This window comes from Ceratina calcarata, unplaced genomic scaffold (assembly GCF_001652005.2).
Source record: "Ceratina calcarata isolate Rehan_Ccalc_2016 unplaced genomic scaffold, ASM165200v1 scaffold576.2, whole genome shotgun sequence".
NCBI classification, from domain to species: Eukaryota; Metazoa; Arthropoda; class Insecta; order Hymenoptera; family Apidae; genus Ceratina; species Ceratina calcarata.
In genome coordinates, this window is record NW_017176973.1 from 366,623 (window position 1) to 386,103 (window position 19,481).

The following is a 19,481-nucleotide window of genomic DNA, read 5'->3' on the forward strand; positions in this document are numbered from 1 at the left end:
ATATAGAAAGGAGGCAGGTACTTGTTGCTCGTCTTTTAATACATGAAATCGAGTGTGGAATCATTTTCACTTGTTAAAACGTAGCGATCTCATCTCGGATCAAAATGTTCAAGCAATTTAGATGAACGCAAAGATCAGACCGGAAACATAGAACGTCCCGTATTCGCGATAATTGTAATCACATCCGCCATAACGACATAATCACGTTGCTTGCTCGTACGAATGTACCCACCCGAAGTCGGGGACTAGTAATTACGCCGCCGCGGCATTCGCATCGTCAGGTATTTAGTAATGCACTTCCGGCAGTCCTTGATGGAGGTTGCCGTGTGTTTGGCGATGTTCCAATCACGACAACGCCTCTCATAATCGTTACAGAAATGCTCGCCGAAGAGCATTGCCTCTAATCTGGAAAACTTCCGGCAGAGATCCTCCAATCCCCAGTCGCAATCATCTATGAATTGCCATCCACCTGACGTTCTACAACTTCATCGATTGATAAACAATTCTCTTACGATATTTCATCTTCGATATTCATCTCATATTAAATAACAAAATCTTGCAATAAAAATCGTACAACAATAAACTTTTAATCCATGGCTGTTTCGGGGGAGAAGGACAATAATTTACGAGTGGAGATAAAAGAATAGGTATAGGAATGTGCAGAGAGCAGATTAAGCGAAGAAATCGTTTTACGTTCGTGCAATGTATCGGAAATGCAATGGCGCATTGAGGTACGGCTTTAAAGCTCTAAAAACATTTAAGTACTTTTTATCCTTATAAAATAACAGTTCATTTCGCTAGGACTTATTACTTCATAAAGGAAATATGATACAGTGTAAAATTGATTAAAAATGTCGAGCCTTGATGTGGCGAAACGCAAGAAGGTTGTAAATTAGCTCGTGGCTGCTCTGAAATCTAAAAGCTGACCAACTTTCTTCGACTAAAAGCCTTAGAAATAGTTCAGTAGTTACTAAAGTGATAAATCTTTCCACGCGATAGCTCTTACCATAGTCACCTACTTCTGTTCCATTACATAAATCTTTGTATAATAAGGCTCATAAATTGTACTATTAAGAAATATTAATTTATCTCCAAATCCTATTATAAGATTTTGTCTTAATGATCTAAATCTAGTTAAATTATACTATTACAACCATCGTCCAGCCTTAATCCGCTGTATTCCTGGATAATCTTGATGTAAAAGCAGTCTGACCAGGTTGGCTTATAGTCCACTAACTGGACGTTGCTTCGTTATCGGTCGCATTCAACGCAACGCATCGCAGATAATTGAACTTCCAAATACCTCGAACACGCGAGGGGGTTAAAGGGAAGAAGTTTCTTGGCGTACATCGGATGTCATGATGTGTGATGAGGTAATAAACAAGCTAAATACCAAGCCGTAACTCCGGCCTCTAATATATAGCTGTTAATGGAATGCGATTAACAGTGGCTTTCTAACGAGATCGTGCGGTACGCTACAACTTCCGTGCAAGTTCCATTGACACTGTTGATGGTACGTTGAGCCTTTTAGTGGAAGCCCTAAGCCCCTGCGAGACGATTTCGCTAGCAAAACTGCAAGTAATTTTCTTGGGAACCTGTGAAGGTGTTCCTTGAGATAACGTCGTGTCATATTAATTTTATACTGTTCTTCTTAGATATAAAATTTCTTAATTATGAACTGTTCATTTATTTTTGATTAAAATCTTTTTAATATTTTAAACAACTTTGATGGGTCGTGTATGCTTTAGAAACTAAAGAAACAGCTACTTTTCCTGAAAAATAGGAAATGTTAAAGGTAGTTCAGAGCGTTCAGAGAGGTTTCTGTATTTATGAAGCGGTTGGGCGTTGCTGAAATGTGAAACGTTTTTTATTCAGTAAAAGCAGCAATAGGAAGCATTTCTCCTGCGAAGAGTTAAATAAAGTTCTCGAGTTCTTTTTCCTGTTGATCTAAACTTTATCCGAGAGACCTCACCTAAAAGACATCCAGTTTGTTAGGCGATCGCTCGCCATGATACCAGGCTTTAATGGACCCCGATAATTGATCGGGTTCATTACTCACACCCGTGGATCTTACGAGGATCCGGCGTGCCAACTTCTGATAATCCGAACGGAGCGGCTCGTATTTACATGCAACACGATTCGTTAACGGCGTTTCCGCGATAATGAAGATCGTGATTAAGGGGCGGATCATTAATTCTTCTTTCATTAGAGCTTGTTACGTAAGCGGAACTCGCAAGCCGGGCCAACCGGGGTAATCGATGTTCTCAGTGAAAAATCTTCTGGACAAGCTTATACTTCCCTCTTTTTTTCCGGTAATGGTTATTAAAATTATAATAAGCTCTCGACTTACTAAATTGTGTTCACAATTGCTTGTCGTTTTTTTAAATATTTTTAATCGCATGCATAAAACGGGGTATAAAATTCTAGGAAAATTGAAAGTTTTACTAATGAAACTGCCGTCAATTCTAATGGTGACACGGCAAGAAATGAACGTAATTTGCTTCAGCTTCGAATAGGAGTTGAAATGATACACTCGCGAAGGGTATTAATCAAATCGGGAAACGGTGGGTATGCATGTTTGCACGCAGTCGTGCCTCGCTATTTCCTCGCCGACTTAGTAAGCCGGCTGACAGAGGACATTACTTTCTGGTACATATTGCGAATATGTACGTATTTCCCTCGTAGACATCTTCTCGCGTAACATTATTTCCATTAATCTCGTTGGCGGCTGCCAGCGAGCACGTTATTTCGTAAATCTGAAACGGCAGCCAAGTTGGTCGCCCCGTACCTCGAGCCTTGCGATCTCAATTTTATCCGGAGATCTTCGAGCGGCGATATTTAACCGTTTCAGACATCTGCGCTCGGAACAGGTGTTTATAAACGCGTCAATTTTAATAAGCTATGATTTACGATGATTACTGTTGATATTCAGAAATAATGAGTGTCATTTTAAATCCTGTATAAATAAAGAATCGTAATTCATTTATAAAATGTAACTAAACACTTTTCTTTCTCTCCTTTTCCTTCTGTTTTTTATTTACATATTTTTATACTTCATTCTCAATAATAAAAGTTCTAATGTTTGGTAGTGTATTTAGAAATGAGATCAAATTATTTTACTCTGCAAAATAAAGTAACTTTAGTCCCCCTAATATTGAGGATTAGGTGTTCCATGAAAGCTAGGGATTGTTGCTAATGAACCAATTCAACTGCTCCACTGTAGAAGAGTACTTATCTTCAAGCACCATATTGTGAAAGTTATTCTTACTTCAGCTTGCCACAGCTGAGTTTTAATTACCAAACAAGCTTCAACAATTAAAAACGATTATTCAATCTATCGTAAATTCTTCAGTTATACAGGATTAAAAATATGTTACATATATAAGATTCAAATATTTCTATATTCCATTTTTACATGTTTTTATTCATAAATTCGTCATTCAGTCTTATTTAAAAAACAAATCATGAAAATATTTAAATCAGTACGCAGAATTACGAAATTGCACTGCCTCTACTTTGACGAAAAAAGATAAAGACAAGGAAATGTACATTCATATCGAATTCGTTACATCGAAACAAAGTTTTTAATAACATCGGGCCGGGCGTTTTGCGGGAGAAAGTACCGACATCGAATTTAATGAAAATGTGACGGGAGAGACTGGCGGCCGTTCCACGCCAGCCGTGCGATCGGGGATGAAAAATTGCGACTCATCTTCAGACGACGACGACACGGCGGAGTGCGGGGGACGAGGGCGGCAATGAATTTTCATCGGGACACGCTCGACCTGTATCTGTATCGAATTCCAATATTCGAATGTCGGCCGTTGGTATACAGGAGACGTCCTCTTCCTCACCCTATTACATATTCGTAAAACGGGACGGCGGATGAAGTCGCGTGCGACGCTTTTACGCTCCGCTCGCAATTTTACCACCACTTTGTCTTCAGTCCATCGACGCTCCGTACGAAAAATTCAACAGCCCTGCTCTTTAGTTGCCTGCTCAGGATATATTACAGCTTCGTACCTTCGGCACTTTGAAACAGCTGTCCTTAAGCATCTATTACTTTCAGTAACGGCTATTATATGCATTGTTAAATTATAATTTATTTATTCATTGGTGTGTCCTTGTGTTTGATGGACGTATTATTACTTTATTCCTGCACTCTTAGTCATATGATGGAAGTCGTAAATCATTTTATAGTGGAAATATAAATCACAGTGTACGGGTGATCAATTTGTTATGAATACTTGACTACATGAGTTCGAATAAGTACGAGATATTGTTTAAACTACGTTGAAAATCTTCTTAAAGCGAAATGATTATTCATTTTCATGTTTGTTCAAATTCTAGTTAATTAACTATGATAATACGTGGAGAATAAATAAAACGTAAGTCCAAGAATAGAAAACTGTGTAATTGATCGTGTTTGTTAACACTGAAATGGCTGACGCAAAGAAATAAATGTGACCATGCAAAGAAACAAATGCGCGAGCAATTTGTCAACCCTTCGCCTCATTTGTGCCAACAGATCGGTGTCTGGAAGTCTTGGGAGAAGGAGGGGTTGGACATCAAGGACATCGTCTGGCCAGGGAACACCCACACGCCACCTCAAGGAGTGCCTGAGAAGTTTTATTTGAAAATAACTTTCCTGGAGGAACCGCCCTACATCAACCTCGCACCGCCAGATCCCGTCAGCGGGAAATGTCTGGTGGATCGTGGCGTTCACTGTCGAGTGGCCAAGGATTCCGACATGGTCGAGTAAGTCTAACAAATTCCCATCGAGTTGTACGAAAAGTTCGCGTGCATTTGGAAAATCGTTTCCATGGCTATATCAAAGATTAACATTCCCTCAAAGGATAGAATTCTTAAACTATACGAAAAAAAGATTGATAAAAAATTACTCTTGTTTAATCATACAAATGAAGTGATAAAATATTTTAATATAGAAGCTAATCTACGTTGAACGAGGCATTATTTTATGATTTTTTATGATTTAGATCCAATAATCACTTTTTATGTTCTTATTATAATTTATAAAACGTTTGTTTTCAGTTTATTTTCTCTGGCTAGAAGTTCGGGAATACAGGAAGTAATGGAACTGTAATTCATAAAGATCTTTTTCGTGGGAATAAACAGTAATTTATTTGGCTTCCCAGAAGGGCCAGCTCAAGCGATTTATTTACTACCCCTCAGTTTGGAATATACCTCCCGATAGACTGGTTCGCAACATGTATAACGTCGTTAGTCGTTACAGAGAAACACGACGCTTTTTCGCTTGCCCTTACGTGCAGCACTTGAGCGAAGTTAGTGCTTTCAACGAAGTTGCCTCAATCTGCCGGATTCGAGTCAATCCGCCGGATTCCATTTATTTCTGTGAATGTTAATGATTTGACGTACTGAACCACTAAGTACATACATCATTTGAGTGAGAGAACGTTTATTTTTAAACATGCGATATCAGCTTCATTATTTTTAATTTAAAACTCCCCAAGGTTTTAATTTCTCAACCTTGCAATAATTTGACACAGATTTCTAAATGGAAATTCCGGCTGTGAAAACTGCGTTACTTTACTGCTTAGGTTCTCACGCGTTAATTAGCAAGAGACACTCTGTTGAAACCTGTGTAGAACAAAGCAACTGTTCCATTAATTTCAGTATATTCATACCACTCATCCCCTGTTTCCACTAATCACAGTTTTCCGGGCTTGCGACCGTAAAACTGAGACACGCGCGCTACATAGAAACGCGAAACAATAGACGCGAGAATATAATTTGCAGGTCGTAGCTTCACGGTTCGCGCCTCGAAATTCTGCAAGGAGAATTCAATTTTGGGTAGCGACTGTACGACTCCCAGGAATTATCCTCTGTCCTTTTGCCTCATTGTCGCGATGAGGATTGCTCACCACTTTTCATCGACTCTATGTTTCGTTCCTCACGAACAATGCTGTATAAATTCATTTCATAGCATATTACTAAAACGTTTGTTTAAAAACTTCAAGTCCTGACAATGGATTATATAGAATATAAAAATTACATCGTTATAAAAATAAATATAAAGAAATTCTCAATATTTGCTCAGTTTTTTTCAAGCATTATTGCCACTGATAATAAGATTGATTAAATAATTAATTCCTCCTATGAATTTATCAATTAGATCAATTTTTTTTAAGATTTCATACATTATATTTTTGCGATGTATTGTAGACATCGAGTAACATGCCTTGTAAAGTTAAAATGTTATCAAAAAGTATCTCACAATTTTCGACGTTATTGGAACGGATAATGGATCCATCTCCAATGGCTACTTCCTAAGAATTTAGAAATATAAAATACCGCGCACGTGATCGACTTGAGAATCGAACCATGTAGTAATTCGAGGGTAACCAGTCGACAGCGGAACGTTTTCAGAAATTGAAATTCCTCTCGGGGAAGTATGCGAGACGGCGAGCATCGTGCGTGAAACCAGGTCGAAATTCAGGACGCGGATTAAGCGCGAATCAATTTTCCACGCGAGTTCCTCTCGCGAATGCGCGTGCCACCGCTTGCCGCGGCGTGTTTTAAGCATGTGAAGTATGTAAGAAAGTCTCGGCGTCGACGTCGTACGACACATTGATAGACAGGAGATTTTGTAGACGTGAAATAAAATGTGTTGATCCATTGAATCATTATTATAATACAAGTATTATGATTGATTTTGGTCCAAACAATTAATACGTATTAGATATGAAAATAAATCACGTTAGACTGTACAATTGATTTGTACGGAATTAAGAATTCTGCAACATTTCAAATACGAGTCCCTTTTCTTTCATATTAATACATTACACTGTTTAATGTAAAAGAGTTTAATTCACTTTTCCAAGGTGCATCTCACACTTCTTGTTTTCACTGGAACAATTTAAAAATAATTGCTTCGTTTCAATAATTCTCAATTTGTGTTGTTCTTCATTAAGAAAACCATTCCGTGGAACAATCTACCGTGAACCAAACTTAATTGGGAAACAGAAACAATTTACGGAGTTCCGTTCTCTTTCGAAAAATTAATCCTTATCATCGACCGGCAACAGGGCTTGGGGTGAATTGCGTTATTTCGCGCGGAGCTCGGATAATTAGTGAACGAGACACGGGAGGAGTAGGAAAATCGCAGCTCGCAGATTATTCCTCCGTCGGGGTATAATTAAAAATTCCGATTAGCAGAGAAGCTTGTCCCGCGTAAGCACAGAAAAGAAAATGCATTCTGTTCTTTTGAGAGAAAAAGAAGATCGAGATGCTCAGTTGAACGAACGCTCGAGGCCAGCGATGGAATCGCTATAATTGAAAGGGTCGGGGCACGGTAGGGTTTTAAAATTGTCCGAGTTACGGTTATGATCGGTTGTACGAGCGTATTTGCTCAGAGCTAGCTGCGCGCATTGGGCGTTACTGAAAAACTTGCGATATTAAATGGTTCCCAAATAAAAATATCTACACGCCAAATACACTGGGTACCGACTACAATTTCCAAATTGATTCAAATATTTGCTTACGTTCTTTTATTATTTTTTTTCATTTCCATATTGAAAACTGATGTATGAATTTCAGTCTCTCGTTCTGAAAACAATTTAGAAGCTGTGTAATCTAAATAAATCTAAATGGATATATTTAGACTTTTAAATAAAAGCCCTGGTTTTGAAACCAGAGATTTTATCTTTCGACTTCGACTTCTCATTGGAATAAATCCGGTCGTTGACCTATGTAAAGATGGAAGATGGAATACATCAGAGAGGTGAGCAGCAGGAGGAAAACAGTCGAACGAATGGGAAACGTTTTTCAAGAGCAGAGGTTTCGCTTGTCCATAGTTCTTTTGAGGTAATCGAACGCCCTCGCCTCTTGTTCAATCGTGCTCACGACGTACCCGAGGCTCGTAAAAGAGTAAAATCGATTCCTCCACTTTTCCGTTCACATTTCCTTAGTGAGAGGAGGGAAACTCGGTCTTCGTAGCGCGGCCGATTGTGCGCGTAGTGGAGGGAAAAATAAAAATACGAGCGTTCGGAAACGGATCCGTGAGACGAGATAAAGTTGACGAAAGAGCATCGCGAAGTCTTCAGACGTTAATTCGATGCCATCCGACCTGAAAATGGACTTCCCTCTCGGCTTCAGTAAAAAGTGTTGAGAAAATTAAAGCGAGGGGAAAATACGTTTTTATACAAAATACTGTTGCGTCAGTGCGTCTCAGATAAAGTAAGGTAGAACTCTCTCTCTTGGGTCGTTATTCTTCCTTGGTAGAGAATACTTCGCATATATTTTAAAGCCACGTAAAAGAGAAATTTTTGCGCAAATGTTCTTGTGATTAAATGTACAAAATTGATACAACAACAAAATTCTGTATTTAATACTTAATATCCGATTCTTATGCACGTTGGTTAGCCTCGATGGAAATAAATTAGGTCAAGTTCGCATTCGATATTTAATTCAGCGGAAAGCCGTTTTATTCAATAGAACGTCACGCTTTCCATTTCCGTTCGAATTACTTTAATAGAAAAAAAGCTTCGTTCTCGTGTCGCATTCCCTGCGGACGCGTCAAATGTCGCATGCATCATCACCACTACCATCGTCGTGGAATTCTCCGGTGAAATTGAGTGGAGAAAAATACTCGAGCTGACTCATCATAGAGCATGATAAAAATGGGAAGCGGACAGAGCCGAACAAAGACAGCGACAAATCCAGGACGGGATTGCCTCGATTCGGAATTCGCGGCGAACCTTGAATTTTTCACCTTTCACCAATTTCGTTTTAATCTTCATCTCTGTGACAAAAACAGTCCACTTTGTAAACACGTGGTATTTCAAAAATTCCATACATAAAAGTGTAATTCTCGTAACGTCCATTGTTTTGTTCCAAGCACTTTCCTCTTCCTGTCCGCATATTGTTCTTCATTTTTTTTTACAGCTAACTGAAATTTATATAGTGAATTCACTTTATATATCCTCCTTGTGACAGTGACATATTAAACAATATTTTGTTGTTGTATTTATAAGCTTGAGAGACAACTGAGATTCAAAAACAAGGACAAATAAAATGAAGAGAGAAATATTGTGTCAATAGTCGGATTGGAAAGTAACTTTTAAAATAAATTGATAAAGAATATTTTTTATTGATTCATTTTATACATTGATTCGTAAATTATATTCATTCACCATATTAACACGTTATTATAAATACTAGAAGACCATTTGATCAACAGCATAAAAATAAGTTATTTCTCTTAATGTATTCAATCACTATTAATTCCTTATTTTCTGGTAATTTGTCGAGGAGCTCAAACCAGAAGTGGACGGATATCATTAAGTACGTTAATTTTCGTAGCGACGGGACGAGTGGTCTGACGGTGACTTTAATCCCCGTCCGTGGTGTTCCCATCGGGGTAATCCGCGGACTCGATTCACGAAAGTGCCTCTGCCACGAGAGGATTGCGTGCCGCTTACACAAAAACCCATCCGAATCCACGGTGTAGCTCGATTTCACCCCTTGCTATTTCTAACTCACATTATAATCCATGGTACAGCCAGCATCGAGGAAACGTGTCATTGGGACAAATACTCGGATCTAAGAATCGTCACAGGGATTGAATTGGATTTCTCTTCATTCGATGATTAATACTTTTTAGTTGTCGTTTGATAAAATATTGACCTCTCTATCTTTGATAAAATATTGATTTTATTTTATTAATCTTATTGATGTGATGTGATGTTTAATACTTTCATCATAAAATAAATGATTTCAAAAAGTATGTAAATCAATTTCAAATTTTTTGTCTATTATTTCTACATAATGACTGTTGAAAACGCAGGCTTTTTAACAAACACACGAGCACTTTTACATGATATGATTGTAGCGATTACGTAACTAAAATTATTACAAACTTGGATTAATAATTTATTTTAGTGTTAATCACTATTAGCCAAAATAAAAATTCATAACTTGGTGAGTGAACGAAATTAATTAAAATAATTACGTACATTTGTAAGATGTCAAAACTGTGGAACTAATTATCGGCGGATTATTTTGTTTCTGACCGTGTATCAAAATGGCAGAAGTAGTTCACGTTGACGATGGTTATGAGAAGTCTCGATGCGACGGCGTGGTCCCAGCTGTAAGTAGTAAAGAAGTTTCCAAGTTGAAACTCTTTTCGGCTGTTTCGATGCACCGCCCAATACAATTTACGCTGATGCAGCGCGGTTCCCTCAGCGGAAAGTGATAGGAAAAAACTGCGCAAACACGGCCAAGGAAATCGAAAGGTGAACGCATCTTTTAGATAAAAAAGTTACTCTTGTTCGCTAGGGAACACTTTCAACGTAATATTCTTAGAACCTGTCTCCGTGCAGGAGATAAGATAAAAATATTATCATTCAAAGCAATTTTTCAGCTAGTGCAAGTGCTCCTTCCGTTATGTTTTTAATTTCATTTGTACGTCAAAAACGATATAGTGTTTTTAAACTACATTAGTTTTGGTTTCACAACAGGTTTATGTTATGGCAAGTGGGAAAATACTAGAAGTATTTTATAATAATTTAATGTACGTACTATCTTTATCATAGTAAGTATATAAAATTGCTATTAATTCAAGTAAGTATGCAAGCCAGTTAAAATCAAAGGAGACTAATGATGAAAACCGAGTAAAACTGCAAATCCTCATTATGCCGTTTATTAAATAATCTCTGGTGGCTACACGTACTACAAACGAAGCGGTCGTAATTTCGCACGCACTCCGAGTCGCAATCAACTGTTTTGTGTGGTTTCCGGGTTACGTAAACATCATTTAGGAGAGACAGTAATGTGATCGATGCAAGGGTGTCGAAGATTAAAGCGTTTATACGTTTGCAATTGTATGAAGGAAAAGATTAATTTTCGCCGAATTTCATGCTTTCATACAAGTAAGCAAATAAGTAAATAAATTAATTAAATCTTTCGATTCTTGTATATATTTCTCCAAGCTTGTACAAAATATAAAACATTAGAATATGAGAATATCTCTTCTGTTCTTAAAGGTTTTATTGAACGTCATTAGATTTTTTGAAAGAAACTCATCAATATTTCCTTTAGTAGAAACTGGTTACGCGAATTGTCTTAGGCGTCAAATTCAGATTTGGACTGAATTGGTTGACCATCTTCTTCGACCACCGACAGTACTTGTTACAGATATACCGCGATTAAATGTACCGTGAATTGTCAGGGTTCGAGTAGTTCCAACGTTCTCGGACAAAGTTCCCCGATTTTCGGTTAGTTCTAACGAACTTCGTCGATGTCAGTCCAGCTTGTCAGGCCACGTTTCGCTCGGCTAACCGGATTTCAAGTTTCCCCAGGCCCATCGAGACCTTAATCGAGTTACCCGCATGAAATTTCGCACTCCGAGATCTTTCTCGCAACTCCGACTTCCACAATAAAATAGATAAAAAAGAATTTAATTGAACCTTAAATTTCTGAATACAATTTCTCTCGGCATTATAGAAGAATGCTGGCCGACCTGCACTTACTTTAGAACGAGATTTCAATCCCGCGAATGAATTAAGTTACCAACACGGTAACGGTATCAGAGCGCTCCAGTCGGGGTGCGTTTCGTCCGTGAGAATTTACTCACCTGCACCTTCGTAACTTATTACATTCTGCTCCCACTTCCTTTTTTACGAGAACGCGAATTGGATAGGCAGCCACCGCACTTTGAAGACGCCCCGTGCATTTACCCAACTGTTCCTTCATTAAACGTTGAAATGGATTGGTGGATTTGAATAGGGTTTCCAGAATTTCGTCGGTTCCGGTCAAATTTCAATTTGAAAACCAATTTATCGGACGTGCCAGCGAATGGGGAGATGAATCTACTGGTTGGAATGGAATTCACCTTATCCGTCTCGAGTAGCAGCTTCCTTGTCATATTTTCTTACATCCAAGGGGAAGAAAAATCTGCAGGATTCCCAATTTATCCGTATCTACTATCACTATCCTTCTAATACTTCATAAATGTCCAGTGCAATAGCAATCGATATAAAAATATCTCCGACTTAAAGCATAGTTCATTTATTATCATATATATATATTGTCTTTAACGAAAAGTTGCTTTTATTAAAAAAAAAAATTAAACCCCTCCATTAAATGAATATAAAATCAGGTATAAGTAGACAATTATAGTGACAAAGTGTAGAACCACGTTCTATTCGGTGCAGGTTTCAAAGAAGCACCGATTCACAGAAAACCTTCGAGGGTTTAACCCCTAGAAAACGTCGTAAACTTTTATGACGGGAGGGAAAGTGCGCCGCCAATACATAAAGGGTTCTTTGCTGAGGTACCGCGCACACAACTTGCCTCCAGCAACCGTCTGTTACTTCCTGTCAGCACGCCTACGTACCACACATACACGTGCCGTGCACATAAAACTACGCCGATGTATTTACATTAGGTAAATTTTACTGGCAAGAGAATCGTGAAATATAGGCGGACCTTGGCGAATGTCTTTGAGTTCAGGGAAAATCGATGCTCTTACGTTCTTCTCCCGTGCATATCGCCCGTGCAAAGGCACTGTAAAATATACGTTATTACCGTGAAAACACGACATTTATAACCAGGTACATCTGTCTCTATCCGTTTATTGTACTCTCGAAATTTACTGCAATTATCTCATAATGCTTGGAATTTGGGTTACGTTCTATTTTTCAGGATTACACAAAGTTTCGAGTTTTATTCGTAAAATAATCGATTACTTGTTCAACTATAAAATAATATATAAAAGTGTAAATACAGAAATTATAAAATTCATATAATAATTTTTTAACTATTTTCGTCTTTGGATTANACTAGCATTTAACCAAATGTATCGAGATTTCATTCAAGTTGAAATACAAATGACAATAGAAAATTTATCATTAATTTTTAAGAAAAGATATATTTTTTAGATATAATTAGTCATATTTAAAATATTTTATAGTTCATTGAAATATAATATATGGATAATAAATAAACTGTTTTTATTGATTTTATGAGTATCAGCAATAACTGGCACATCCGCAGTAATACCCTAATGAGATAAATCTGTTTGAGATGCAAAAGACCTCGTATTGATTGCCCCAGCAATACATCCTTGGATGAGGGCTGGTAAAACGAGCGTTATCTAGTGGTTGCGGGAATTGTACACGAAGAATGGGACCGGGTTTGTCACGCGCAGGTGTGACCAGAGTAAACGATCCGACTCGCGTTCAAGCCAGATTGCTAGACTTCCCCGGAAACGACGTTAATCCAGTTGTTTCGGGCTCCGCGCGGCGTAAACCGAGATCGAGTGAATTCGAGCAGCATTATAGAAAGTTAGCCCCCGCTGCACGAACACTCAACGTCATGTTTAGGCTACAGAAGCATAATTCAAACATTACAATTATTATTATTATTTACAATATTTCTTTGCAAAATTTTGTTACCTATTTTTGTATGTACTATATTATTTAATTTCTATATAAAAGACTGTAGAATCTTCAATAGAACGTATGATTTAATGCTTGTCGTTCGCATGAAAACGTTTCGAGGAACTTCCATCTCTCCAAACTCCAAACTGGAATAAATGATCGTCGTTCGTGACAGGAACTGTTAGATCTATTAATCGTGTAACACTGAAATCGGGGATCGTCCTCCGTTTCGCAGTCTGATTACAAGAAAATGATCAAAGTATTTTACCGTAGAAATGATCCTCTCAGCTTGTGTAAGGGCAAGGAATCGCAATTGAAACGTGCCCGGGAAGAAGTGGACCGTGATGTTCAACCGTGTCGTTCGTTTTTCAGGATGGACCTTCAATCGGCACAGAAGAACGAGAGCTTCTATCAATGCTGCAGCGGATTCTGCATCGACCTGCTTCAGAAGTTCTCCGAAGAAATCGGCTTCACTTACGAGCTCGTTAGAGTGGAAGACGGCAAATGGGGCACGTTAGAGGTGAGCTTTATCCCGATTAACAATAATTCAATTTTAATTCGAAAACGTATGATCTGATTTGCTCGAGCGAAACTGCATATCGTAAAATTTCAAAAATAACTAATTACACGATATTATCTATGTCGTAGTGCAATGAAATATGACTTGAATTGAACAAGACGTTTTGCATGCAGAAGTTCTCTCAAATAAATGCTTTCTTCTTTAATATTATATTCACAAGATATTTATAATGTATTCATGAGATGTTATGCAAAATATGTAATTTAACATTTTATCATAAGAACCCCTTGATAACATTTTATCACAAATTGTGTGTAATTTGCATATTAAATTTCTTTAGAGCCATAATTTGGTTAATAATAATGTCTTTGAAATGATTGTTATACATCCATCGATATTACTATTCGCTTTTAGCAGTGTACGTTCGCAATTAAGTTCGCGTAAAGAAATGTCTTGAAAAACGTAAAATTGAAGTGACAGCGTTCCATTATAAGCGTTAATTGGTCGTACAATCGTTTCCTATAAAACCAATTGAGAAATCTCAATCCCTGGGAAATGGAGGGTTAGTATTAGTATCAATAATTGAGGAATTAGTATAAAGGGAGAACGTCTTGAAAGTCGGTATCAAGTGACCTTATTTAATCCGCAGCTTTTAGGCTTTAATAGCTGGCGTTACGTATCGATACCTAACGGCGATATAGATTAATTTCACACGTAATTGCAACCACCGCGTCGTCCATTAACCCAGAATCCGGCACTAGGAATGAACAATTGGGCCGTAACAAGCCGGCAAAGTATAGTACTCTCTCATTCGGTACATTTGAATACGTACGCGTTCGTATGCTGCTCAATCACACGTTTACTGCGAATCGAATTAAAATGATTGATATGGCATAATACACGCTTTGCGCATTATACCATAAGTATTGAATTAAAAATTACCAGATCTTGATATATAACTTAGAAATGAATAAAGTGCAACTCAAGTAAAGTTCACGAAGAGAAAATAATCTCTAAAAATAATTAATCTGCAATTTTTCATTCAATACAATAATCCTTCGATCTCACAATATTTAATTATTTAGGTCAATTTTATCCTCATGTGTTTTACTTTCGATTTGTCTCGACTGATTCCGACTATACGGCTTATGGTATTCAGTATGAGATCAAATATGTACGTGCAGTTGAATAATTTATGCAGCGTATGCATTAATTTTCTATAAGTCGAACACGTCGATTCATGATGAGCTTTGAATTTTGCCCGATCAGGATTTATTATAACGCTTTCTTCTTTTATTTTTTACAGAATGGAAAATGGAACGGTCTGATAGCTGACCTCGTGAATCGAAAGACGGACATGGTGATGACGTCTCTAATGATTAACGCGGAAAGAGAAGCCGTGGTTGATTTCACGGTGCCATACATGGAAACTGGCATCGCGATTGTGGTTGCAAAGAGGACTGGTATTATATCTCCCACTGCCTTCCTTGGTGAGATTCCAGAAATTTTTTAAAATATTTAACATTGAATAATATTTCTGTAACTTCCGAAACATAGAAACAGAAAGATATTTATCTTTCTTAACCCTTTCGCTACGGGCGGGTTCTCCGCCACGATACTTCCGCTGAACGACTATAGTCGCCCGTAGTAGCGAAAGGGTTAAATAATTTTGGGATTCAATGTAGATAATGAATGTTGCTCATAAAAACCTAAATTTCGTTCAAATTTGGTAGTTTTTAGTAGAAAATATAAAAAATAAATGGCTTCATGGAGCAACTGTTTGATTATCGTTTTCCAGAACCATTCGACACCGCGTCTTGGATGCTAGTCGGCATCGTCGCCATACACGCGGCCACTGTTATGATACTGCTATTCGAATGGTTGTCACCGTCCGGTTTCAACATGAAGGTAAACCCTTCAGGCGCTGCGCAGAAACCGGTATTATTAATTTCGCTTCTTATTACCTAATGTATGTTTTCTCGCCTCCGGAGCACGAAATTCCCATAGTGCACATTACCCGGTCATACAATATTCGTTAATTTACAATGACACGGCACCATGATTGATGGACAACCAACAAGTTCACGACAAAGCATCGTGAAACGCAGTTTCATTCGTTTATAAAAACTCTAAAAACACTGTACCTTTCCTCGATTGTTGAGATCGTGATTGCAATTTCGTTCAATCTGCACGAGCATTATTTCCAATTGTTTACCTCTACGTATTGTTTACCTTTCCAACGAATCGATGGAGTTTGTACATAGCACAAGAAGAGAAAAATATGAAGCGTTATATTTAATATTTGATTACTTCTATGATTCAATCTTTATTTCAGTTAAATCATCGAATCGTTGTCTCGTTTTAATCATAGTTGCATAAAGAACGTTGGTAAATCTGTGGCCGAATAACCAGGAAAACTGTATCATTTAATTGCATGCAGAGAATTTCGTTGGAAAGGAAATTCTCAGTGATGCTCATAAAAAAATTGCATTTGCTTTTGCTCTGTTTATCCTTTGTTTTATTATTAACTCTACAATTACGACAGGAAACTGAATATCGTACGAACGTTGTAGCAACTGCATGGGAAATGTGTAAAATTATGTGTTTAGTGTACAGAACAAATAACAAATAAATACGAGTTTTAACAAACGAAATACAATCTAGAAAACTTAATCAATTTGTTACACGTCTGATGTTATCATTTTCTTCAGTTACACAGAGTACTCTCTTTACTTAATTATACAACATGATTTATGTGTTTCACTTTTCACACCGTAGAATAGGATATTTTCTTATTATTGCAACGTCGTGTCGCTATTATTACTAAAAAAGCGAGACGAATTGATCGCCCTTGAACGAGGGTGGTTTCGATTGGTTGCAGAAGAACCCGTCGCCTAACCATCGATTCTCCTTCTGTCGGACGTACTGGCTGGTTTGGGCCGTATTATTTCAGGCAGCCGTCCATATCGATTCTCCCAGAGGATTCACATCCAGGTTGGTAAAACAATTTCCATCGGAATTAAAAATCTTCCTCGTGGATCGTCGAATACGGCTGGCACGGCGAGAAGGAGACCTGGCGAATATCTGGTTAACGTGTTTTTTTCCGACGCGGTGGAATAGAAACGGGATCAAAAAGAACGCGTCATAAATGCGCTTGTCGCTGGCAAATCTACATTTGCATGATTTGCGAATTCACTTTTCGCTGCCTCCTTTTTTTTCATCTTCCCTCTCTTCGTTTTGCCCTTCGTTTCCTCTACTCGCTTCTGACTGGAAGTCTTTCATATTCAATCGAATATTTATGTGAAATTTCTGATTCGTTTTATGTTAACGAAATGGCCAGTGTGCTGTAAGAAAATTAATTCAGCGCCTACTGAAATATATTTATGATACTCGAACATAAAGTACACAATTCAATGCGTAATATTTCAATAATTTATTCATGAACGAAAATTTGGAATTCTACTTAGGAATCCAGTACAAAGTAAACAATAACAGGTCTGGTCGTAATTTAAATCGGTTATATTTTATCATGAGATTATGACTCGGATACGTTATGTACGTGATTCTATATTATGTACAGCGCGAGGTTCTCGTGCCAAGAAACCGTACCCAGCTGCAGCATTATCCATGAAAAATGAACACTTTATTTTCGCGAACTGGTCAAGCGGCGAATTCAAAAGCACCCTTTTCACGTTTCACTTAATCCCCCACGCAATGAATTACCAGAGGCGGACGTCCGCCACTTTCAAAGAGATCATCTCACATTCAAGTAATAAAAGTTCTGTTATCAGAAACTGTTCTTTTGAAATGAGGAAAAGATAAGAAGATAATATAGAATCGATTAGATCAGAATAGTATAGTTAAAGAGGAATAAAAAAGAAATGATGTTTGAAATAATAAATGTATTAGTATTATATAAATATTCATTGAATAATCATCCATTCTATTGAAATATGTACAATTACAATGATTCTGCTTGTTTTATCTCTATAATTATTCTGCTTGTTTTATTAATAAAGCGCACACGTAGAAAGTAATTTTCTCTATTAATTTATAATAAATGAAGAATTCTTTTCATGAATTTAATGAATTATGCCAAAATTGATTTGTTGAATAGAAACGCAGTGAAATGAATTTTGAATATAATTAGAGAGTCTCGTGTGGTTCATTGAAACAGTATTTTCCTCATTTAGTATTGCACTCTCAATTATAGAAGCTATAATAATGAGAGCATCACGCTAGGATGATCCTCACGCTTCTATCCGTATTGGCAAATCCGTACAAACGTGATCTCTCGCGATATTGGTAGATTAATTCTGCACGGTTTACCGATTAGGTTCGCGTATAATGCGTATTTGGGCGCGCGATGCGAATCAAACTGACCACCTCGTATTCAGTCCGAGATCCTGTTTATCTGCCAGTATTAAAGTTTCACGGTCCACGTTGACGCTTCCTGTGTGTTGGCGCCGTAATTACCGTGGAGAATTGTGCTTTGGCATAGAGAAACGATAGTAACTGATTTTGACTTTGGAGTAATTAGTCAGATCGCTGCGGATCCGACGTATGCATGAAGTCTTTCAAACTAATAATTACTAGTAAGCCACATTCAGTAGTGACATTTAAATTATGCACAGGCGAAGAGATTTCAATTTTAATCGTGAAACACAATTTCTAGTTATATAATTTGTATATCCAATTAAAATCTTTTTATTATTTATGTAGAATATGAACTGACGTTTGCCCTCAGTGTATTCTTCTGAGAACAATGAATCAATCATCTGTATCAGAGTTTAATTTTGTTTAAATAATTGGTTGTGTTTGCGTGATATAGATTCATGACGAACGTGTGGGCGTTGTTCGCCGTGGTATTTCTCGCCATTTACACTGCCAACCTGGCCGCCTTTATGATAACGAGAGAGGAGTTTCACGAGTTCACTGGCATCGACGATCTCCGCCTGGCCAAGCCGATGTCCCACAAGCCTATGTTCAAGTTCGGTACGATACCGTGGAGCCACACAGACAGCACCCTGGCGAAGTACTTCAAAGAAATGCACACGTACATGAAGAAATTCAACAAGAGCAGCGTCGCCGAGGGGATCGAGGCGGTCATCAGCGGGTAAGCGTGACAAATGGCATGCGCCCGTTCTGTTGGCCTCGGAATTGCTAGTTTACCATTATGCTTACGACGGAACTCGGAACGGTTTATCGCACTTAATGAGTACGCATTATGTATTCGTGGCTCGTTATCGAAGTTCCCGAACTAGAGTTACTCGTCTAATCTCTGGGAGCAAGTTCTCCCACGTCTTCCATCATCCGGAGAGCTTATTATTAAGTGTTTGGAGAATAGACAGGACCATAAGTTAAATTGTGAGATAATTAAGCAAAATGACTCTGATAATGAAGGAATATTGTAGTAGAAACTTTGCTTTTTTATTCAGTGACCACATGTGATCGTGATGTAAATTTTCTTTTATTATTGCTAAAAGATTGCTTATATAAATTACAAATTTTTTTCTTTCTTTCAAAATTTCGAAGAATGC

General features: G+C 37.7%; 1 protein-coding gene across 1 annotated transcript in view; it reads left to right on the top strand.

Annotated features, from left to right (window-relative positions):
• The window catches only part of Nmdar2 (glutamate ionotropic receptor NMDA type subunit 2), a 198,351-nt gene that overhangs the window by 176,037 nt on the left and 2,833 nt on the right, over positions 1-19,481 (top strand). The window contains 6 exon segments of the mRNA XM_026817405.1: positions 4,529-4,758; positions 13,794-13,941; positions 15,248-15,431; positions 15,740-15,879; positions 16,823-16,935; positions 18,773-19,232. Coding sequence (XP_026673206.1) covers positions 4,529-4,758; positions 13,794-13,941; positions 15,248-15,431; positions 15,740-15,879; positions 16,823-16,935; positions 18,773-19,232 — 1,275 coding nt within the window.